This window comes from Salvelinus fontinalis, chromosome 23 (assembly GCF_029448725.1).
Source record: "Salvelinus fontinalis isolate EN_2023a chromosome 23, ASM2944872v1, whole genome shotgun sequence".
NCBI classification, from domain to species: Eukaryota; Metazoa; Chordata; class Actinopteri; order Salmoniformes; family Salmonidae; genus Salvelinus; species Salvelinus fontinalis.
In genome coordinates, this window is record NC_074687.1 from 49556193 (window position 1) to 49581441 (window position 25249).

Consider the following 25249-nt stretch of genomic DNA (forward strand, 5'->3'; position numbering starts at 1 on the left):
CTCCACACTGCGCTTTCCCACCAGGACAAAAGGAACACCTATGTGAGGATGCTATTCATTGACTACAGCTCAGCGTTTAACACCATAGTGCCCACAAAGCTCATCACTAAGCTAAAGACCCTGGGACTAAACGCCTCCCTCTGCAACTGGATCTTGGACTTCTTGACGGGCCGCCCCCCAGGTGGTAAGGGTAGACAACAATACATCTGCCACGCTAGTCCTCAACATAGGGGTTTGTGCTTAGTCCCCTCCTGTACTCCCTGTTCACCTATGACTGCATGGCCAGGCAAGACTCCAACACCATCATTAAGTTTGCTGATGACACAACGGTGGTAGTTCTGATCAATGACAGTGATGAGACAGCCTATAAGGAGGTCAGAGACCTGGCAGTGTAGTGCCAGGACAACAACCTTCCCCTCAACATGACCAAGACAAATGAGATGACCCCCATTCACATCGACAGGGATGTAGAGGAGCGGGTAGAGAGTTAAGTTCCATCACGAACAAACTATCATGGTCCAAACACACCAAGAAAGTCATGAAGAGGGCACAACAACGCCTTTTCCCCTTCAGGAGACTGAAAGAAATTGTCATGGGTCTCCAGATCCTCAAAAAGAGGCAGATGACCACAGGATGAACCCAAAGTCGCTTATGGTGCCCCCCCAATATATATGGGAGGAGTGACTAACCATTATTGATATAAGCTATATAAGATATAGCATGGTCTGTAAAGGGTAGACTCTCGGCTCAACAGTCAAGGCTGTTAAGTTAACCTCATTATTGAAATAATTCATCGATATTAAATAAAGATGATTGTTTGAAGAAATTACCAAGTCTCTCTCAGTACTGAATTTACACGACAATTGCCCCCCCCTCCCCCTTGTTTTTACAGTGCTGCTACTCACTGTTTATTATCTATGCATAGTCACTTTACCCCTACCGACATGTACAAATTACCTCGACTAACCTGTACCCTCGCACACTGACACGATATTAATTCCCCCTGAATTTAGCCTCATTGTCATATTTTTACTGTAGTTGATTTAGTAAATATTTTCTTAACTCTATTTGCTTACAACTGCATTGTTGGTTAAGGGCTTGTAAGTAAGCCTTGTATTTGGCGTATGTGACAAATACAAAATCGGATTGTTTGATTGTTGTCTGCCACATCTGTGAATGTGGAATGTGTTTTGTTTGTTGAAAAACAAGAAAACGTTTTTTAAAAAATAATACATTTTTTAAATAAACATAATTTTTTTTATATAACTATACTAAATACATTCACGTCACCAAAATAATTGATTAAAACACACTGTTTTACAACCAATGTCTACAGTAGCCTCAACATCACTCCGTAGGGTAGCACCATGGACAGCTGGCTTCCGTTCTCCTGTGGGTACATTGACTTCAATACAAAATCTAGGAGGCTCGTGGTTCTCACCCCCGTCCAGAGGGTGATTATGACAACTTCCACCCAACTTTTGATTGGGTGGACATCAACTGACATGTTGTCCACCCAATCAAAGGATCAGAGAATCAATCTAGTACTGAAAGCATAAGCTACAGCTAGCTACCACTGCATAACAATGTGGTCAGTTGTCTCAAAGAGAGAGAAAGACAATAGTTTCACAGTTTTGAACAAATTCATTTCTTAGAAAATGAAGAAGCAAGAGAAAGAGAAACAGGGAGAGAGAGAGAGAGTGGGTAGAGTGATTGACTAAAGAGAGTTGGAGGAGGAGAAGACGAGGGGAGCTAAGGGCCACAATGAGTATGAAAGTCCACAGCCAGAGGGAGAGATCAAAGTAATTAGGTTAAGTATCTATAATCCCCTCAGCTCGTGAAAGCACCTTGTACACAAAAACATACAGTATACAGGATACACACATGTAACTGACATGTACTCATAGGCTATACTCATAAATGACATGCAGTGGGCCCTCATTGAAAAGTTGCATCATACCGCAGCACAGCTTGCTGGATGCTGTGGTATAGCATGGGAGTGTTGGAGTGCATGACGTCATAGTATTTTATTGTCAGCCATTGTTGCCATTAATGCTAGTTCAACCACAGAGGTCCATGCAGGCCAGACATTTTGATTGCTATACCCTACCTGAAAGAGCATATTACAAGGTCTTTAATTAACCTAGTTTTGCCAAACACAACAAATTGTGAAGATTGTGTTCTGTTTCAAAATAAAACTTTTTCCTAGAATAACTGCAGCTCCATGCGTACTGATGACAATCACCAAATACCCATTTAGGGAAAATATTTGATTCTATTTTATTATGTTATATTCCGTCATATTCATATTGTAAAGGGCTGGGGAATATAAATGTGTGACGTCTGCTACGTAAATGAACAAGTACATTTAATTGACATGGCGTAGCCATAGCCTCAGCTACTACAGCACAGATAAATACATCTTAAAACATTCTATTCTGTTATTTTGAAATAAATTGTCTTAGTAACATGTTTTTATGACCTTCCTAAATTAAATATTAATGGATTTCTTTATGATTGTCGATATGAAATGTATATACTGTATTAGACTGGCAGCTGTTAATACGCATACGGTGCAGCAGACCTTTGACTTATGACATTTCTCTCAATGTAGGCCTACTCTAGAGTGTAAAATACACATATTTAGGAAATGTCAGGGACAAGTGGGTTCAAGGTTTTCGTTTAATTAAGATATTGAAATGACATGGCGCTGTAGACCTAAGTGTCCTGTTTACTGTAGCTGTCGTAACATAATTTACTTATTGTCCTAAAGGCCTACTTCAATATATAAATATATATACAGCTGAAGTTGGAAGTTGACATACACTTCACAAATTTCTTCTTAAAACCTCTTTGGGATAGGCGTACCAATAGCGCCCGGCCTCGACAACATCCTGTGAAATTGCAGAGCGCGAATTTCAAATTACAAAAATCGTAATATTAAACATTCATGAAAATACAAGTGTCATACATCATTTAAAAGCTTAACTTCTTGTTAATCCAGCCGCATTGTCAGATTTCAAAAAGGCTTTACGACGAAAGCACACCATGCGATTATCTGAGGACAGCATTGCATACATTTTCCAACCAAGCAGAGGCGTCACGAAAGTCAGAAATAGCGATGAAATAAATCACTTACCTTTGAAGATCTTCATCTGGTTGCAATCACAAGGGTCCCAGCTACATAACAAATGGTCCTTTTGTTCGATAAAGTCCTTTATATACCAAAAAAGTCAGTTTTGTTGGCGCGCTTCATTCAATAATGCACCGGTTTCCCTCATTCAAAATGCATACAAATGAATCCCGTAAGTTACCAATAAATGTATTTGTTTCTAATCAATCCTCAGGTACCCTAATATGTAAATAAACTATAAAATTGAAGACGGAAAATAGTATGTTCATTACCGGAGATAAATAACGAAGTGCGCGCCCTCACCGGAACGCACTACAAACACTACAGCCAAAATGGGAGCCACTTACAAAAACTACAAATTCTAACTCATTTAAAAAAAAAACAAGCCTAAAACTCTTTCTAAAGACTGTTGATATCTAGTGGAAGCCCTAGGAACTGCAATCTGGGAGGTATTCCTTTAATATTCCCATTGACAGCCATTGTAATCAGTGGTGAGCTGGGGGAAAACAATTCTGGATGGATTGTCTACGGGCTTTCGCCTACCATATCAGTTCTGTTATATTCAGACATTATTTTAACAGTTTTGGAAACTTTAGAGTGTTTTCTATCCAATACTACCAATATGCATATCCTAGCTTCTGGGCCTGAGTAACAGGCAGTTTACTTTGGGCACCTCATTCATCCAAACTTCCGAATACTGCCCCCTAACCCGAAAAAGTTTTAACAAACTATAGTTTTGGCAAGTCGGTTAGGACATCTACTTTGTGCATGACACAAGTAATTTTTCCAACAATTGTTCACAGACAGATTATTTCACTTATAAGTCACTGTATCATTTACATACACTAAGTTGACTGTGCCTTTCAACAGCTTGGAAAATTCCAGAAAATTATGTCATAGATTTAGAAGCTTCTGATAGGCTAATTGACATCATTTGAGTCAATTGAAGGTGTACCTGTGGATGTATTTCAAGGCCTACCTTTAAACTCAGTGCCTCTTTGCTTGACATCATGGGAAAATCAAAAGAAATCAGCCAAGACCTCAGAAAATAAATTGTAGTCTGGTTCAACAAGTCTGGTTCATTCTTGGGAGCAATTTCCAAACGCCTGAAGGTACCACGTTCATCTGTACAAACAATAGTAAGCAAGTTTAACACCATGGGACCACGCAGCCGTCATACCGCTCAGGAAGGAGACTCTGTCTCCTAGAGATGAACATACTTTGGTGTGAAAAGTGCAAATCAATCCCAGAACAACAGCAAAGGACCTTGTGAAGATGCTGGAGGAAACCGGGACAAAAGTATCTATATCCACAGTAAAACGAGTCCTATATATCAACATAACCTGAAAGGCCGCTCAGCAAGGAAGAAGCCACTGCTCGAAAACCGCATAAAAAAAGCCAGACTACGGTTTGCAACTGCACATGGGGACAAAGATCGTACTTTTTGGAGAAATATCCTCTGGTCTGATGAAACAAAATAGAACTGTTTGGCCATAATGACCATCGTTATGTTTGGAGGAACAAGGGGGAGGTTTGCATGCCAAAGAACACCATCCCAACTGTGAAGCATGGGGTGGCAGCATCAAGTTGTGCGGGTGCTTTGCTGCAGGAGGGACTGGTGCACTTCACAAAATAGATGGCAGGAAAATTATGTGGATATATTGAAGCAACATCTCAAGACAGCAGTCAGGATGTTAAAGCTTGTTCGCAAATGGGTCTTCCAAATGGACAATGACCCCAAGCATACTTCCAAAGTTGTGGCAAAATGGCTTAAGGACAACAATGTCAAGGTATTGGAGTGGCCATCACAAAGCCTTGACCTCAATCCTATAGAAAATTTGTGGGCAGAACTGAAAAAGCGTGTGCGAGCAAGGAGGCCTACAAACCTGACTCAGTTACACCAGCTCTGTCAGGAGTAATGGGCCAAAAATCACCCAACTTATTGTGGGAAGCTTGTGGAAGGCTACCCAAAATGTTTGACCCAAGTTAAACAATTTAAAGGCAATGCTACCGAATACTAATTGAGTGTATGTAGACTTGAAAGAATGAAAGATGAAAGAAATAAAAGCTGAAATAAATAATTTTCTCTACTATTATTCTGACAATTCACATTTTTAAAATAAATAGTGATCCTAACTGACCTAAGACAGGGAATTTTTACTAGAAATAAATGTCAGGAATTGTGGAAAATAGAGTTGAAATGTATTTGGCTAAGGTGTATGTAAACTTTCGACTTCAACTGTATATCAATCAATCATTAATTAATTTGTGCATGTCATCACACACTATACAAGTCATCCACGTCTTAAATACAATCTAGCATTTTAGTTATAAAACAACATAACAAAGGGAACCTTGAATAATTAAACAATGAATAAACCACAACATGTCAGCTAAAGCGATTGAATTCACAAATGCACGTGAATGTTTTTAATCTTGGCTGTACTAAAGACATGAAAATATTTTTTTAATGGGATTGATTACAATTTGTTTGTAAATTATTATTGTATTTGTTGTGCTGTTTATACTGTTTGAAATTTAGCTTAATTTAATTGATTAATATTATGGTGTTTTTATTCCAAGATAAACAAAAATGCATTTTACAGTACCCTGTAGGCCTCAGGGTTTCCATTAGGAAAATGTGGCGTTGTACAACCTTACAGGTCGGGAGTAGCCTAGGCAACTAAGTGACTGCGAGTGAAAATCTAAATAATCCGAACATTTCCACAGCCTAATTGTAGCCTAACCAATAGCCAACAGGAGATTCAGTGAAAATAAAAATCTGATTGATTTATCAATACCAGTCCCCATGCTTGTCTCAAAGCAGCGTGAAATGGTGCTGAAATAGTTGACCACACACGGGTAGGCTATCCAACAACTCTGATCTTTTTTTCACTAATTGGTCTTTTGACCAATCAGATCAGCTCTGAAAAAGATCTGAAGTGCAAAGATCTGATGTGATTTGTCAAAACACCAATTAGTGGGAAAAAGATCAAAAGTGATTTGCCTGTGTAAACACAGCCATATTGGTGAACTCAAGGAATAACATACTGTATCACACATTGAGATGAAAAGCATGACGTAATAATACAAGTTAGCATTTTCGCTTACTGATCTTTTGATTAACTTTTTTAGGGGTGGGTTATTAAGCTATACCCTTGTTCAACGCCTCAGTCTGATAAGGGATATTTACTGTCTGTGAGCTATAAAAGCACAAGGCACTGGGCAGTGCTGGGACCTGGTTGGTTGTGCTGAGGGGAAATGAGGACAGGTTGGGTAGGAGTGTAGTTAGTGTACAGAGTGTACAGGTAGGAGTGTAGTTAGTGTCACTGAATGTGGTGTAGCGGTTATCTGTGTTTATATGGAGTAAAAATGCCTAGACAGGTGCAGAGTCCACTGCCCAGAGAGAGAGAGAGAGAGCGAGAGCACACAAATGAATCTAGACTCACCATGCTGTTAAATGAGGCGAGGCAAGGCAATCCACTCGCAAAAGCACATGCACTGATGCTGAGGGAGTCAAAACAGCATGTCTAAGTTAGGGCTGGGAATTGCCAGGGACCTCACAAGACGATATTATCATGATACTTGCTGATACAATATGCGATTCTCACGGTTCTATATCTATTGGGATTCAATACTGTGATATTAATTCAATTTGATATTCCAAACATATTGCTCACTATATGACTGCTGCAGAGACAGGAGAGAGCATGAGAAAATTCATTTTCATAAGTCATGGAAATAAGTGCTGAAAACACGTTGGCTCACTATCTTAAAAGAAGATGGAGAACAAGATATAGGATTTTAAAAAAAACTGGGGTTTTGGCACAGGTACAGCCTACTAGTGCTAGCTGACGTTACCTAGCAGAAAATGTATAAATATTGCGATATGTATGAATTTTTCCCCCAATCCCTAGTTTGGGGCTATGGTGTGTTATATGGTGTGTTATAGCCCTTTGACTTTGATTTCACCCCTCATCTGCAGATCTCCCAACCCCACTGGCTCCTATTTGGAAAATTGCTGAAAATAAGGGGGGCGGGGGGGACTTCACTCCACTGGGTGGAATGACACTTGGCAAAGATAAAGGGCAGTTGGATTAATCACCTGGTTTAACCTACAGAACTACTGTGGTGACCTGAGACAGCCTCTATATTAATGTTGTGTATAGCATTCATCCCAAATTGCACCCTGCTCCCTATCTAGTGCACTACTTTTGATGTGTATTGAGGTGTGTATTGGAGAAAGGTATACAGCAGCATGTTTGATATAAGGTTATGATTGGAATAAGAAAAGCTCCAAATCCAGCACTATAAGGGACAGCTTCTACGATTAGACCAGCCAGGCCAGCACCATTTTGGGCCTTATTTGACTTTCTCACTTCTATCACTACCATTGAATGTCAACTACCATCCTGAACACAGAATCTGGGTATTGCAATATGCATTCATCTTTATTTACAGCCATACTTGTCTAGCCTAATTGTTTTGATTTGACAACAATGTTAACCCATTTAAAATAACGGGTCCCAGGTTCCAACACTGTTAATCTAGTTTTACTGAAGAATCTGTTTCATATGATTGTGTTTTGCTTTTCAGGTTGTGTTTTCTTTTCATATGTGGTGTAATTGATGTGTACCTGTACATACACAGTACCTGTACATACACTCAAGAAAACAATGATAGCATAATTCTACTATTTCTAAGACTTTACTGAGTTACAGTAAATAGAAGGAAATCAGTCAATTGAAATACATTAGGCCCTAATCTATGGATTTCACATGACTGGGAATACAGATCTGCATCTATTGGTCACTTACCTTAAAAAATTGGTAGGTTTGTGGATCAGAAATCCAGTCACTATTTGGTGTGACCATCCTTTGTGTCATGCAGTGCGACACATCTCCTTCGCATAGAGTTGATCGGGCTGTTGATTGTGGAATGTTGTCCCACTCCTCTTCAATGGCTGTGCGAAGTTGCTGGATATTGGCAGGAACTGGAACACGCTGTCGTACGCGTCACTCCAGAGCATCCCAAACCTGCTCATTGGGTGACTTGTCTGGTTAGTATGCAGGCCATGGAAGAACATGGACGTTTTTCAGCTTCCAGGAATTGTGTTCAGATCCTTGCGACATGGGGCTGTGCATTATCATGCTGAAATATGAGGTGATGGCGGATGATGAATGGCATGACAATGGGCCTCAGGATCTCATCACGGTATCTCTGTGCATTCAAATTGCCATCGGTAAAATGCAATTGTGTTCATTGTCCATAGCTTATGCATGCCCATATCATAACCCCACCGCCATCATGGGGCATTCTGTTAATAACATTGGCATCAGCAAACCGCTCACAATGCCATTCACACTGTCTGCCGTCTGCCTGACAGAGTTGAAACCCAGTACTCATCCATGAACAGCACACTTCTCCAGCGTGCCAGTGGCCATTAAAGGTTACCATTTGCCCACTGAAGTCGGTCATGACGCCGGACTGCAGTCAGGTCAAGACCCTTGTTACGCACGCCTCTAGGAAGAGGGAACGCAACACCCTGCTACAACTCAACTCCCCGTGGAGTGAAAGAGGTATGGGACTGTAGGTGCGAGTAATGATGACAAAAGGCAGAAAATTACAGTTTACAGGGAATTTATTCCATCACACGGTAATTTTGGGGTAAAGGGGCTGGAGAGAACCAACGCAAAGAAATTAAATATCAAAGCCCCCTCTCCTACCTTACCTGCCTACCCACTACTTACCTAACTAGCACCACCTGGTGCACTAACCAAAATACAGGGGATGGCCCGCCCAGGTCTTACCTAGTGTGCATAGACAGTGAATACTACGGGTTATGTATGCCCGCAGGCCTCTTGCCTAAGCACTCCCAAGGTGCCTTCCCCTTCCCCCCTGGGACCAAAAACAGAATAACAAAAACAATTTCAATAATCAAAACTGCATCCTATTGGCACACAACAGACACAACCAATCAGCTCTCTCACTCAACACAGGACACACTAATCATCTTTCTCCTAACAACAACCAACACAGAATATCACCCTCATCTCTCTTCTCTCATCAATCATCTCCTCTGACAAAGGAACACTGGCTTTTCTAGCTTCAGAAGGAGTTGGTAATTGAAGACAGCTGTTCCTGACGAGAGGGCGGAGTCAGCTCCAATCATCAATGGGGCCGACCAATCAGCTGCTTAGAGGAATCCGGGAAGCCATCCTGAAACACACACATACAAACAAAACCACAACATAGAAACTGGGGAACGTAACAACCCTGGTGAGGACGATGAGCTTCCCTGAAACGGTTTCTGACCGCTTGTGCAGAAATTCTTCGGTTGTGCAAACCCACAGTTTCATCAGCTGTCCAGGAGACTGGTCTCAGACAATCCTGCAGGTGAAGAACCCGGATGTGGAGGTCCTGGGCTGGTGTGGTTACGTGTGTTCTGCGGTTGTGAGGCCGGTTGGACGTACTGCCAGGTTCTCTAAAACAACGTTGGAGGTGGCTTATGGTAGATAAATGAACATTAAATTCTCTGGCAGCAGCTCTGGTGGACATTCCTGCAGTCAGCATGCTAATTGCATGCTTAGACTGGCCTTTTGTTGTCCCCACCAGGTGCACCTGTGTAATGATCATGCTGTTTAATCAGCTACTGAGGTTAAAAAAAAATAATAATAATAAGCACAGGTACTGTAACAGTCAAATAAGGTACCCACAGAGGCCAAGGTAAGTACATTTGTTGGGATTACTGTGTAGTCTCGTATAAAAGGACCCAAGGCAAAAGGTGGTGGACGGGTTTTGGGCCATTAAATATTTTGTGGCTGAAGGGTGAGGTGAATAAAAATAAACAATACCTTAAACATCCATAAATGTATAATAACTGGGCAATTTATATTGGCTACATTAAGGTTGTTCTTTCGTTATTTTAGGCTGTCTGGTGTTACTGCTTTAGCTTAAACTTCAGGGCTTAACTGCATGCGGGCCAAATAGCCTACACAGCCAATCGCCAAATAATGCTTTCGTGAATGGGCAGATAAACTTCAATCCACTGAGGCAAAAAGGACATTGTCGAAGTTTAATTCAATAAGACAAAAGTAATGTTTGGAAAACATTTGGTTAAGTGGTAAAAAAAAGGATGATAGCAGTGCCGGCTATGTTATGTGTGGTGATTTGTGAGGCTCTATACAAATTCAACAGTCACAAGACAGGACTTCAAATAGGCCTATGGCATGTCAAGGGAACTGTAGCCTACTGTTTAGATGGGTTTAAATGGAAACTGAAATCTGGACATTGACTAACCAGAATAACCTACTGTTTTTTGGCAAACTCCAAATACTCTGATGATACTAGTCTCGTGCGAATCGACATCTCTGTGTTTGAGAGAAATGTCAGAGTTTGACAGGTGTTGCTCGTGGTTTGAGCAAGAAAACAATAACTTATTAGATAAATTGAATGAAGTGCTGCACATAGCCTATATGAAGGGTCTACATGTACCAACTTTCACCGTGAATGCTTATGTTTATACGTTTTGCGCGAATGAATATCGCCAAATACATAACCCTAAAATATTGGGCCTATTTAACGTAAACGTTGGTGTTAATAGGTGGTTTCGTATGGTTTAGAAACCAAGCTCATATTCAGTGTAGCTTGTTATCGCCTGCACTTCTTGAAATATCTTCACGCCTAGAAAAAAAACTCTAGGCTTCAGTCATTACAGTCAATTTATAGAAAAAAAAGAAAATTACAGGGGGAAGTTTGTAAAAAACGAATCCCATCGGAATCGTCCTCTGGAATAACAGACATTCTGGGGTAATAAATACATAACCAATGTTCTCTAGTAATAGTAATCCAGTATGAATAGGACTATAGCCTTAATAATAACGCCTGCAGAATTAAGCATTTATTGGAGTAAAATTATACACCAAATGTAGGCAATATTTGGACTTGGGAACAGGAGTGGAGAAATATGATATGAGAGAATGCAATGCTCGGTTAGATACCATCTGAAGGGGTGATGTCTTCATCATAAAAGCTGATAGTATTTCAACCACATCAAATATGCATTGAAGCCGAACTGAAATCTTATCAGGAACACGTTGGGTCGTTTTCACAGCTTTTCTTTTTCCTTACAGCCGGTCAAACTGATGTCATTTGGACATTTTGCACAGAAAATCGTTCCCGTTTTTTGGGGGGGCTTTGTTGTATTTTGTCCCCAGTCCCCAAACATCTTTGCTCCGCGAAAGATGACAGAGAAGACTTTACCAACGTCAACTAGATTGAAGCATTCATTCTATCGATCTATTACATTGATCTGTTGAGCAAAGGGTTTATATAGTCTTCTAGGGCAACATAATGACAAAAGAAAAGCTACATGTATCTAATTGTAGACAAGTTGACGAACAAATAGCCTACCAAAATATTGGAAATTATAAGCAGAAACATATCTATATCAGGCAACAACAAAAAAAACTTACTGCAGTCTTTGACTGTAGCCTATAGTGCATTTTCTATATTTGCAGTTTAGCGTTGGGTCCGGCCTCAGATTTTCACTTTATCACATATAGTTGGGCGGTTGCGGATGGGTTATTAGCAATTGCGGGCGGGTGCGGGTGAACAAACACCTGACCCACCACTAGTGAGTGGGAGTTGTGCTTGTGCAAACCCGTCCCTCTTACCTAGAAACATGTTGGTGATTTGAAATCAAAGTATGCAGGCAAAACCTTAAAGTGGTTTTAGTAAAAGGTAGTTGATGCACTTGTGAAATGCACTCATTAACACAGCCTCCGTGATCTCCATATTGCTCGCAACAACTTTGTTTTTGCGGGAATGTTTAACTGGGGAACAAACGGCAAAAAGGGAATGTAGGTAATGATGTAAGTGGTGACGTAGGAAAAGATTATGTGTTATGGCTTTACACCCCCTGCTATATTGTAGATAAAGAGTTACCTGTGTAACAGAACACAGCGTGTGTTCTTTAATGGAAGCCTCTCCAACATAATCCAGGGAGAATCAATAATTCCCCAAGGCAGCTGTCTTGGCCCATTAGTTGTTTCAATCTTTATTAATGAATTGCCACTAGGAAAGCCAGTGTGTCTATGTATGCGGATGACTCATCACTATACATATTTCAGCTACTACAGCGACTGAAATGACTGCAACACTTAACAAAGTTGGAGTTGCAGTTAGTTTCAGTGGGTGGCAAGGAACAAGTTAGTCCTAAATATTTATAAAACTAAAAGCATTGTATTTGGGACAAATAATTCACTAAACTCTAAACCTCAACTAAATCTTGTAATAAATAATGTGGAAAATGAGCAAGTTGTGGTGACTAAACTGCTTGGAGTTACCCTGGATTGTAAACTGTCATGGTCAAAACATATTGATACAACAGTAGCTAAGATGGGGAGAAGTATGTCCATGATAAGGTGCTACTCTACCTTCTTCACAGCACTATCAACAAGGCAGGTCATACAGGCCCTAGTTTTGACGTACCTGGACTACTATTCAGTCGTGTGGTCAGGTGCCACAAAAAGGGACTTAGGAAGATTGCAATTGGTTCAGAACAGGGCAGTACGGCTGGCCCTTGGATGTACCCAGAGAGCTAATATTAATAATATGCATGTCAATCTCTCCTGGCTCAAAGTGGAGGAGAGATTGACTTCCTCACTGCTTATATTTGTGAGAGGTATTGACATGTTGAATGCACCGAGCTGTCTGTTTGAACTACTGGCGCACAGCTCAGACACCCATGCATACCCCACAAGACAAGCCATGAGAGATCACTTCATAGTCCCCAAGTCCAGAACAGATTATGGAAGGCGCACAGTACTACATAGAGCCATGACTACATGGAACTCTATTCCACATCAAGTAACTGATGCAAGTGGTAAAATTTGATTTTAAAAACAGATTAAAATTCACCTTATGGAACAGCGGGGACTGTGAAGCAACACAAACATAGGCACAGACACACACACACGATAAAATACGTATCTTACACACACATACACATGGATTTTGTACTGTATATATGTGGTAGTGGTGGAGTAGGGGCCTGAGGGCACACAGTCTTGGCAGCAGCTAACGGGGATCCATAATAAATACAAATATAGGAGAAAAACTTAGATCCAAAATAAATCCATAGAAATGCATTGGGCTTACTTTGGACAAATTTTGGCAAACGTGAGACCGCTCACTTCACCTCTTCCTCTTTGTCCCAACCACTTCCTCTATTCCAGATTGACGTCATTAACTTGTAGACTCGTATGCCGTAGCATTGACACATTGTGGGAAGCAACAAGTCTGCCTAGGGAGACGAATCACTGTGTAGGTTTTGATGAGATGTTAATTAGGTTTGAATATGTATAATGAGGCGAAGCCATGAGTTAGAGAACAAATCTAGGATCAGACTTCCACATCGCCAATGTTCTTATTACTGTACATAACTGTCAGTCAAGAATGGGGAACATTTTCTATCAAAAAACGTGTTCAAATAGGTCTATTGATTTGCAATTCAATAGACCTATACATTCTGTAGTTCTTCAAAAGATCTAGGGTGAATATGGAATAAGGGGGACGCTTTTTACATTTCCGTCTTCTGTAACCTCTTTCGACATCTATCCAACATGTGATACATTTCTGAAATCCTCAAGATGTTTCTTAACCACACACAAACAAAATATTGATATCATATTCACAGGAGGCATTATACATATTTGCGTACACTGAGTCCAAACCATATTTTCAGTTCACATTTGGTAGAATGGAACAGCAGGTTAGACAAACAGGGACAGCATTATTTTAGTCCTAATTGTACCCCAATGACAATTCAATTTGCGTGATTAGGAAACATTTGAGGATTTCAGAAATGTATCATGAGTTGGGCTAATGGTGTACCAGTCGAAAGTTTGGACACGCCTACTCATTCAAGGGTTTTTCTTTATTTTTACTATGTTCTACATTGTAGAATAATAGTGAAGACATAAAAACTATGAAATAACACATATGGAATCATGTAATAACCAAAAAAGTGTTAAACAAATCTAAATATATTTTAGATTCCTCAAAGTAGCCACCCTTTCCCTTGATGACAGCTTTGCACACACTCTTGGCATTCTCTCAACCAGCTTCATGAGGCAGTCACCTGGAATGGCAAGAACAGGAAACAGAAACAACAGTCCATCGTTACTTAAGACATGAAGGTCAGTCAATACGGACAATTTCAAGAACTTTGAAAGTTTCTTCAAGTGCACTTGCAAAAACAATCAAGCGCTATGATGAAACTGGCTCTCATGAGGACCGCCACAGGAAAGAAAGACCCAGAGTTACCACTGCTGCAGAGGATACGTTCATTAGAGTTACCAGCCTCAGATCGCAGCTGAAATAAATGCTTCACAGAGTTCAAGTAACAGACAAATCTCAACATTAACTGTTCAGAGGAGACTGTGTGAATTAGGACTTCATGGTCAAATTGCTGCAAAGAAACCACTACTAAAGGACACCAATAAGAAGAAGAGACTTGCTTGGGCCAAGAAACACGAACAATGTACATTAGACCGGTGGAAATCTGTCCTTTGGTCTGATGATGCCAAATTTGAGATTTTTGTTTCCACCTGCCGTGTCTTTGTGAGACGCAGAGTAGGTGAACGAATCATCTCCGCATGTGCAGTTCCCACTGTGAATCATGGAGGTGTGATGGTGCTTTGCTGGGGACACTGTCATTGATTTATTTCAAATTCAAGGCACACTTAACCCAACATACCTCCACAGCATTCTGCAGCGTTACGCATTGCCATCTGGTTTGTGCTTAGTGGGACTATCATTTATTTTTCAACAGGACAATGACCCAACACACCTCCAGGCTGTGTAAGGGCTATTTGACCAAGAAGGAGTGTGATTGAGTGCTGCATCACCAGACCTCAACCCAAATGAGATGTGCCAGACACAACTAAGAATAACCCTACTTGTATGCCAGGGCCACATTCAGTGGCCAAATGTTGCAGATAGAAATGGCATGAACAAAGATGATGTGATTCCTTATTCTACATCAAAGAGGCATGTTCATTCTACATAGCATATTTCTATCTGAATGTTCCAAAACACACCCATGGTACCTATGCATGGTGCACTGTGGTGTTATTGTAGCATGTACAGCATGTACAGCATTCAGACCAAGTAATACATCCAAAGTATAATTTACACACACAGGGATTACCATTTAGACTAGACCAGATTTATTTAAAAAACTAGAGATTAGATTTTCAGTGGAGACAGTTGTGGTCACATTGATTCGGCACCTCCTGCTGGAGCAAAAGAGAAGGCAACGATGAGACAACTGGATTATGGTCCAATCGTGACCTGGCTGGCAACATCACATTTGTACCAACCAGAGACAAGGATGTAAGGATGTGGACATAAACACACTAATGCATATTAGTAACAAGACATGACACCATTGAATTATTTTTGTTTAATATACAAAAGTGAGGACAAGGATAGCACAAAAATAAGTGAATATAACAGACAGGTGTGCTACTGATTGAGGTAATTATTCATCTAATTTAGTGAGAAATGTGTTTCTTTCCACACGATCACTTAAGTTTTTCTCAGTCATTTGTAAGCTGCATGCCATCCGACAAATCATTCAACAGCTTTACCCTTACCTACATTAAGTCATGACAAAAATAGTAGCATAATACAAATACAAAAATCTCAGTGAAAACAAAAACATAGCTTATTCTCTTTCAAACAAAACCCGTTGTATTCAGACGCCTTAACTTTCCCCACATTTTTACATTAGCCTTTTTCTAAAATAAATCTATTTAAAATGTTTTCCTCAATCTACATGCAAAAAAAAAACGTTTTATTTTTAAAGAAATGTTATTAAATGTAAAAACAAACAAAACAAACAAAAAAACTTCCAAAGTATTCAGACCCTTTTTTTAATGAGACTCAAATTAGCTCAGGTGCATCCTGTTTCCATCGATCATGGGCTCCCGAGTGGCGCAGCGGTCAAGGCACTGCATCTCCGTGTTAGCGGGGTCACTACAGACCCTGGTTCGATTCCAGCCTGTACCACAACAGGCCGTGATTGGAAGTCCAATAGGGAGGCGCACAATTGGCCCAGCGTTGTCTGGGTTTGGCTGTCATTGTGAATAAGATTTTGTTCTTAACGGATTTACCTGGTTAAAAAAAAAAATATCATCCTTGAGATATTTCTACAACATGGAGTCCACCTGTGGTAAATTCAATTGATTGGACGTGATTTGGAAAGGCACACACCTGTCTATATAAGGTCCCACAGTTGAAAGTGCACATAAAAATAAAATAAAATCAAGCCAAGAGGTCAAAATAAATGTCTGTAGAGCTCCGAGACAGGGTTGTGTTGAGGCACAGATCTGGGGAAGGGCACCAAAAAATTTAGGCAGCATTGAAGGTCCCCAAGAACACAGTGGCATCCATAATCTTTAAAAATGGAAGAAGTTAGGAACCAGCAAGACTATTCCTAGAGCTGGCCGCACGTCCAAACTGAGCAATCGGTGGAGAAGGGCCTTGGTCAGGGAGGTGACCAAGAACCCAATGTTCACTCTGACAGATCTCCAGAGTTCCTCTGTGGAGATGGGAGAACCTTCCAGAAGGACAACCATCTCTGCAGCATTCCACCAATCAGGCCTTTATGGTAGAGTGGCCAGACAGAAGCCACTCCTCAGTAAAAGGCACATAACAGCCCGCTTGGAGTTAGCCAAAAGGCACCTAATGAGAAACAAGGTTCTCTGGTCTGATGAAACCAAGATTGAACTCTTTGGCCTGAATGCCAAGCGTCATGTCTGAAGGAAACCTGGCACCATCCCTACGGTGAAGCATGGTGGTGGCAGCATTATGCTGTGGGGATGTTTTTCAGTCGCAGGGACTGGGAGACTAGTCAGGATCGAGGGAAAGATGAACTGAGCAAAGCACAGAGATCCTTGATGAAAACCTGCTCGAGAGGGCTCAAGACCTCAGATTGGGGCGAAGGTTCACCTTCCAAAAGGACAACGACCCTAAGCACACAGCCAAGACATCGCAGAAGTGGCTTTGAGACAAGTCTCTGAATGTCTTTGAGCGGCCCAGCCAGAGCCTGAAGTTGAACCCGATCGAACACCTCTGGAGAGACCTGAAAATAGCTGTGCAGCGACACTCACCATCGAACCTGGCAGAGCTTAAGAGGATCTGCAGAGAAGAAATGGGAGAAACTCCCCAAATACAGGTGTGCCACACTTATAGCGTCATACCCAAGAAGACTAGATCGCTGTAATCGCTGCCAAAGGTGCATCAACAAAATACTGAGTAAAGGTTCTGAGTAAATGTACAATGGAATATATATATTTATTTTTTTGAAAAAATTCCTAAAACCTGTTTTTGCTTTGTCATTATGGGGTATTGTGTGTAGATTGATGAGAAAAAAAACTTAATACATTTTAAAACAAGGCTGTAACGTAACTAAATGTGGAAAAAGTCAAGGGGTCTGAATACTTCTGCACTGTACCTCAATATCAAAATGATTATAAGTAAAACACTTCTGTACTAGTAACCAACCGTTCTGCACCAGAACCGTAGGGATCTCCTCAGAAGGCTTGGGTGATTGTGAGGAGAATGGGATTGGTGGTGCGTCTGTCCCAAACTCTATATAGTGCACTAATTTTGACCAGGTTCTAGTCAAAACTAGTGCACTATATTAGGGAATAGGTTGCCAATTGGGACAAGCCCTGTATTCTCTCTCAGAAATGTCATGGCCACAATGTGGGTAAGTGAAGTACATGAAAACAAATTACATTCAAGAAACATAAGTAGGTATAGCGAAACGGAAAACTGGCCATGGACTAAAGCAGCGGTTCCCAAACTAGGGGTCGTGACCCCGTTGGGGGTCGCAGGAGGATTTTCCAAAATCCTGTTAAAATATTGTCTTTGTCTCTCAAAATCTTTGTAATGTGGTTCTCCTTAAAAATCGAGATGAAAATTATTCAAATCTAAAAAGGTGAAATTCAACCAGAGAGCGCCCTTAGATCAATGGAAAAGGCCACACTTGACCATTGCACTTAAAATTATTCCCACGGTGAAGGGCTAAGCCCAGTATGCTATGAAACCATACACTATTTCAGAGACTTTGATACTACCGGCCACAATTGAAATGGTGAAAACAATGTGGTGAGGAAGAGGCACATAAACTCACATCAATACCTTTGTCAGATAACTCCCCACCTTATGCTCTCCAATTGGATGCTAGCTGTGAGGGCCGAGATGCATTGACTTTTGTTCACTACATGTCGGGGGATGCTATTCACAACGACACATTGTCCTGTCTCACGATTCACGAGCATGAAACGGCACAGGGGATGTTCAGTGTGCCCCGTGGCTTCATTAACGAAAAACAGATTCCATGGGATTGAATGGTGGGCTTTTGCACAGTTGGGGATCCATCTATCACGGGATGGCGGGCAGGCCTCTGCACTCTAGTTAGGAATGTATCTCCCCCTGCCATATGGACGCATTGTATGACACACCCACTGAGCAATAATGGATACACCAGGAGCAACTGGCGGCAAAAGAGCTGTGCACAGAACTTGGAGATATGCAGCAGGTAACTTAGGTTGTAAACTGTAAGCCTGTTTGCAAAATGATGTGGACATATGGGATCATAGCATGACAATGTTCCATTTCACACGAGGCTTGGTGGTTATCGCGGGGTAGTGTTGGAATTATTTTTTCGAATTGAGAGGGGAACGGTTGTCATTCGCAATGGATGTAAAAACAGACTTTGTTGACTATCTGTGTAATGAAAAGAAAATGTGTCTCCTTGCCTATATAACAGACATATTTGGGGAAGTGAACGCAAGCATGCAGGGGAAATAGAAAAATATTATACAGATAGAAATCCGTTTGACTGTGATCCTGGCGCAGTTGACATGTGAAATGACACAGCTGATTCACAGGTCACTATGGAGGAGTTTTGGGACCTAACTCAAAGGGAAAACTGTGCCATCTCCCTCCGAGTATTAAAACTCATGGTTCGCTGACTCAGTGCTCTCGTCTGCATTAAAAACAAATATCGATCCAGGTTGAATGTGACAGGGGAGATGAGATGCGCACTGTCAACCACGTCCCCTAACTTTGAGTAGCTCCGACGCGACATGCATCAAGCACACCCCTCAAGCACACGCCTCTCATTAGTGGTGGTGAGATGAGATACATTTTGTCAGACTAATTTGCAATTGACCGTCATGGCCCCACATTAAAAAGGATATGATGGTGGGTTGAGAATAAAAATCAGAAATACGGTTCGAATGTTTTTCAATTGACCGCCATAGTAAACTTCACATGGTTGGGGTCGTGAGAATTTTCACATATCATAATAGGGTCATGGGCCAAAAATGTTTGGGAACCCCTGGACTAAAGGTTGGGATGCAGGCTAAAGGGAGCTGTGCGTGGTTAGCGTTGAGTTTTGAAAATGGATGTGTCCCATATCTCTCTGTTCCTGAAGTGTGCATTTGTTCACTATCCCCCAAATATTTAATAGCGCTGGATTGGTGTAGGCAATGGGCAAAACCACATTTTTCTTATACCAGTCATTTCCTTTCAAAATCACGAATGGACGTGAACATATGCACACTTCGGGAGAAAGGAGATATTGGGACACACTCATAATGTCTGTGCAGACAAGGCAAGCCTGGAAAATTCACGTGGCTCACTCCTTCTTCGGCTTGGTCCTCACTACTACCGCCACTGTTCCACATTGTCCATGTAGTCCTCCATGGTGCTGTTTTCCTCCAGATCCCACCACTCTGGCAGCTGCACCTCAGCCTCCACCGCCGCTCCACCTTCCCTCTCCTGCTTCATCTCTGGGGAGGGTGGTGGGGGTGGTCGTAGGTGGGTGGTGATCGCCTCCCCGGCCTGGGTCTCTGTCCACTGGGGCTTGTCGCTGGGCCACATCGCCACCGGCCATCTTATCCCCAGCCTAGTTGACCCCAGCCTCCCTCGAAGCCGCCTCCTCTCCTGCTGCCTCTTCTCCCTGGCCTGCCTCCTCTCCTGCTGACGGGCCACCTGGAAGCGCTGGAGGAACAGGTCACGTGCGTACTCGTACAGCTTCACGTCCCATTGGTTCAGCTGGCGGATCCGTTGTTGCGTCTCAGGGGCGACCTCTACGCTGCTCGCCCGCGTCCCGTTGAGTTGGGTGAAGGGGGCGATGAACGCCAGGCGGAAGGTCTTCTCAAACAGATACTGGGTTTTCCTCTGGTACTCGGTCAGTCCAAAGAAGGCCATACCCCGCAGGTTCCGCTTGGCGCTCTCTAATAACACGGCCCAGCGCTCGTCCTCGCTCATGGCCGAGTCGTTGTAACAGCCCACTAGGCTGAGATCTGCCAGCATGCGGACCTGCCGGTTGTTGGCCAGGTTGTAGGGGCAGTCCATGAAATCCTTCAGAGAGCAGCCCGACCAGTCATCCCCGGGGTAGCAGCTGGGCAGCTCGGCCAGTGTGGGGGAGCGACCGTCACACACGTGCAGGGAGGCCTTCCAGGTGGCACCGCGCTGCACGTGCCGCCACTCGCTCAGGTAGCGCCACACCGGGTCACGCAGGATGGTGATGTAGTAGTAGTTCCGGCTGAGAGAAGAGACCTAGATCAGTTCATTTGTCTTTAAATTTGGGGTTTTGGATTCAGCACCTCTGAAATGTCACCTAACTAATAATAACCAACTAAATGGCCTCAACGAGTCTGCATCACAAATGGCATACTATTCCCTATAAAGTGCACTACTTTTGACCAGGGCCTCTGATTAAAACCAGTGGACTCTATAGAGGAATAATAGGGGGTAATTTGGGACACAGTCTCTGTACGCACCCTTCTTCCAAGTTCCCAACCCTCTCACTGGTCTGCCCCAGTCTCTCTGCAGATCACCCAAACCCACCCACCCAATCATGCCTTCAAAGTGTGAGTTCATGCAGAGTGACAACAATATTTCATTCTTACTCCTCCCAAAAACACACCTTTTCCCAACAACTTGGCTCACAACACATTTTACACTGACTCAGACATGAGAGATGCTACACAAACACTACCAGACAAAATCACGATAACCACTCAAAGATCAAACATAATTAAATATGAGCTGTGGATTCAATATAGGGAAAAGATGCTGAACAAATTGAGATGTTAGCCTACAATTCATGTCAAATCCATTCCTCGCTATACTCTTGAGTGACACTCACCTGGGAACTGTAGGCTTCTTGGGTGGCTCACGCATGTTCATGAGGGACGGCACGCAGTTGGTCAGCTCTGTCCAGTCCGCGTGAAGACCGCAACTCCATCCTGTCGAGAACCGGGAGAAAAGCCACGTTTCCCTTTTACCTGGCCGGTAACAGGTACATTTCTTTTGGCCAGCATGACACTCACAAGGCCTCTCGAGTTTAATATTACGCACTAAATGTCGACCAAAGGTTGTGCCCCCTGTCTTCTGGATGTGAAGAAAAACAATAACATCGTCTCCCTTGATATTGAAGTCAACGAGGCGACTGAGGTCGGAAGTTGTGAAATTGAAGCGGGGAACGAACCGGGCTAGGGCACCGTCCTCAGCGACGTACGGGTCCTTTCCACTGAGGCCAATGTCGTTTACCTCTCCCCGGGACCCGATGGCATTGCCGCCCGACCTGGAGGACAATGATCCTATGTGCAACAGCTGGCAATCGGAGCTAGGACAAACGTACTGAAGCACAATAACGCCAAAGAGCAACACCATCACCAGGGCAATATAGAGCCGGTGTTGGTTGGTGGACTTTTCATCCATCTTCCCGAGATAAACCAAACCGCATTACTCAAACAGTTTGCCCCTCTGCTGGGCCCTTCCTCCGCTGGGGAAAACACTGGTTTTATATTGCTTTCACTTCCTTTACTAAACAAAAACAATGGCCACCTATGGCTGGCTAGCCACACTTGCTAACGTTAGTTACATTCGCATACAGAGAGCGCTTTCGATGTTTCACGAAATAATTGTGACACAGGAGTGATACCATTTACTTCTCATAGAAATATGCTTGTAGATTACGAATTTTGCGTTTCCACCTACAATAGTTCGGTGTTTAGTGTCCCCTTCCATTATTACGTTCGCGTTGATCCTCAACCTTTCCTCCCAGAATCCCCTGCGTTGGCTAGGGAAAAACGTCACTGGGTGGCGGCCCTCTGATGTGAGCCAATCCATGAAGATGTATATGTAGCATGCTGGCCAGATTTGATATTATGATTCTATGACTTTGTAGATGCGTTTTCACAGTTTACAGAAACATACAGATTTGTTATTAACATTTTAATTTTTTACTTCAGTTCATTTTAGTAAATACTTGAACACTTATTTGTTCTTAAAACTGCATTGTTGTTGTTAAGGGCTTGTAAGTAAGCGTTTCACTGTAAAGTCTACATCTGTTCTATTCGGAGCATGTGACAAATTCAATTTGATTTGAATAATTAGATTATTTTTCCTTTAATTATTTTTTTCTCTTCCCTAGTAGATAATGCTATCACGTCACCGTTAGCTCACCGCCGAAATAGCTCAGTTGGGAGAGCGTTAGACTGAAGATCTAAAGGTCCCTGGTTCGATCCCGGGTTTCGGCAAGGTTTGACTTTTTTACGGGTGGCGCGAAACGCTTGTGTTTCTAGCTCAAACAATGCAGTAATATCTAACACTACACAACCTAAAAGTAAAATAACGGAATTAAGTGGGCTCCCGAGAGGCGCACGTCTAGCGACGTCACTAAAGACCTTAGTATGATTCCAGACTGTATCACAACTGGCTGTGATTGGGAGACGCACAAATGCCTCAGCATTGTCCTGGTTAAGGTTTGGCCGGTGTAGGCCTTCATTGAAAATAAGAATTTGTTTTTAACTGACTTGCCTAGTTAAATAATATATACATATTAGGATGAGCAATGTCAGAGTGGCATAGACTAAAATATAATACAGTATATAGAGATGAGTAAAGCCAAAATATATAAGCAGTGATTTCAAATCTATGTATATGTAGCAGTGGGATGTTGTTCCCCTAGATTACGCACAAATTACACACAAGGACCAATTCAAATAGGCCAGGTCAAGAGGGGACGTTAATAATCTGATAATAATAATAATTCAGTGTATTTTTTTAATTTAATTACAGCTGCATAGCTAATGTTTTTATTTGGTGTACAAACACTTTTTTATACCAATATTGTACATACAAGTGATTGTAAAAGTTTTGTATATTTTGGTTTGGCCCATCGCGGGTTATCTGTATTCCCATACCATTTTATCGTTCTCTTTTGCCTGACCCTCGGCTAGCAAGGTATGTTGTCCTTGGCTCCGAAACTGTTTAATATAAAACCGTCATAAGGTTATACAATGTACTGTTTTGCAACCATACGTTTGTTATAGTGTTGACAGTGTAGGAATTTATGTTAACAAGTTTCACAGAGCTCACTGACTGGTGTATCTGTTGTAACTTCGGAGTACTTATGACAGTGGTTGAGTGAGTGTCCATGTGCTCGCGCAGGTGCCGGAGAGCTGTGACTGCACCAAGGGTAACTGTCTCTTCGTGTGCAGGTATGTCTTTTATTTTGTCAGAATTATGTTCTGTATAGTTTTACTTGTATATGCTGTTGTGCAGCGAGTGTGTGCACGCAGCACCTGTTAATTCCTTTTGGCGCTCTTTTGCCTGACCCTCGGCTAGCAAGGTGCCGGAGAGCTGTGACTGCACCAAGGGTAACGTGTGTGTTGTCTCTTCGTGTACAGGGCAAATAAAAAGATTTCAACGAGCAGACCATCAGTTGTGGCAGCGTCTTCATTAAGAATTACACAACGCAGAACGAACCACGCTACATATAGACTAGTATTTTTTTTCTTTTGAGCCTGCTTATATAACATTGGGATATTGAATGTGCTTTGGGTTGAGAAACAAATACTGAAACCAGAGTCAACATGGGCTTCCTCTTTCTATGCAGTGAAAGAACTGTAAGCCTACAGATGTTGGCAGGTTAGATGCACCATAGCTTCACCTACCCCTTCATATTTGTATTATTATAGATCCCCATTAGCTGCTGCCTTCCTGGGGTCCAGCTAAATTAAGGCAGTCATACAATTAAAAAAAACATTACAATACATTTACAACATTTTTCACAACAGATTGTGTGCCCTCAGGCCACTACTCTACAAACACATATTTCAAATTAATGTGTGTGTGTATAGTGCGTATGTTATTGTGTGTGTGTGTGTGTGTGTCTGTGCCTATGTTTGTCTTGCTTAACAGTCCCCGCTGTTCCATAAGGTGTATTTTTAAAACAAATTTTTACTGCTTGCATGAGTTACTTGATGTGGAATAGAGTTCCATGTAGTCATGGCTCTATGTAGTACTGTGCACCTCCCATAGTCTGTTCTGGACTTGGGGACTGTGAAGAGACCTCTGATGGCATGTTTTGTGGGGTATGCATGGGTGTCTGAGCTGTGTGCCAGTAGTTCAAACAGACAGCTTGGTGCATTCAACATGTCAATACCTCTCCCAAATACAATTGACATGAGATTGACTTGAATATTATTAATGTTAGCTCTCTGTGTACATCTAAGGGCAAGCTGTGCTGGCCTGTTCTGAGCCACTTTGTGGCACCTGACCACAGGACTGAACAGTAGCAGTGCGACAAAACTAGGGCCTATAGGACCTGCCTTGTTGATAGTGTTGTTAAGGCGACAGAGCAGCACTTTATTATGGACAGACTTCTCAACATCTTAGCTATTGTATTAATATGTTCAAATCAAATACAATTTTATTGGTCACATACACATGGTTAGCAGATGTTATTGCGCGTGTAGCGAAATGCTTGTGCTTCTAGTTCCGACAGTGCAGCAATATCTAACAATAACTAATACACACAAATCTAAGTAAAGGAATGGAATAAGAAGAGCAATGACAGAACGGCATAGGCTAAGATGCAATAGATGGTATAAAATACAGTATATACATTGAGATGAGTGATGAAACATTTTTACATTTTCATTTTTAGTCATTTAGCAGACGCTCTTATCCAGAGCGACTTACAGTAGAGTGCATACATTTTATTACATTTTTACA

At 42.0% G+C, this 25249-nt stretch overlaps 1 protein-coding gene and 1 non-coding gene across 2 annotated transcripts; one reads left to right on the top strand and one right to left on the bottom strand.

Moving 5' to 3' along the window:
* Positions 1–15587: 15587 nt before the first annotated feature.
* On the bottom strand, positions 15588–22320 carry LOC129821434 (heparan-sulfate 6-O-sulfotransferase 2-like). The gene is made up of 2 exons (XM_055879106.1): positions 21372–22320; positions 15588–20765 (listed from the first exon to the last, which is right to left on the bottom strand). The coding sequence occupies exons 1-2, from the start codon at positions 21944–21946 to the stop codon at positions 19883–19885; spliced, it is 1458 nt and encodes a 485-aa protein (XP_055735081.1). The 5' UTR covers positions 21947–22320; the 3' UTR covers positions 15588–19882.
* Positions 22321–22694: 374 nt separating this feature from the next.
* Positions 22695–22767, top strand: trnaf-gaa (transfer RNA phenylalanine (anticodon GAA)). Its single transcript has one exon. It is a non-coding gene; the product is annotated as a tRNA-Phe (tRNA).
* The last annotated feature ends 2482 nt before the right edge of the window (positions 22768–25249 follow it).

Coding starts and splice junctions, on each gene's coding strand:
- LOC129821434 (XM_055879106.1), bottom strand. CDS start 21,946: ATGGATGAAAAGTCCACCAACCAACACCGGCTCTATATTGCCCTGGTG. Junction 20,766..21,371: donor AAGAAGCCTACAGTTCCCAG/GTGAGTGTCACT, acceptor CTCTTCTCTCAG/CCGGAACTACTACTACATCA.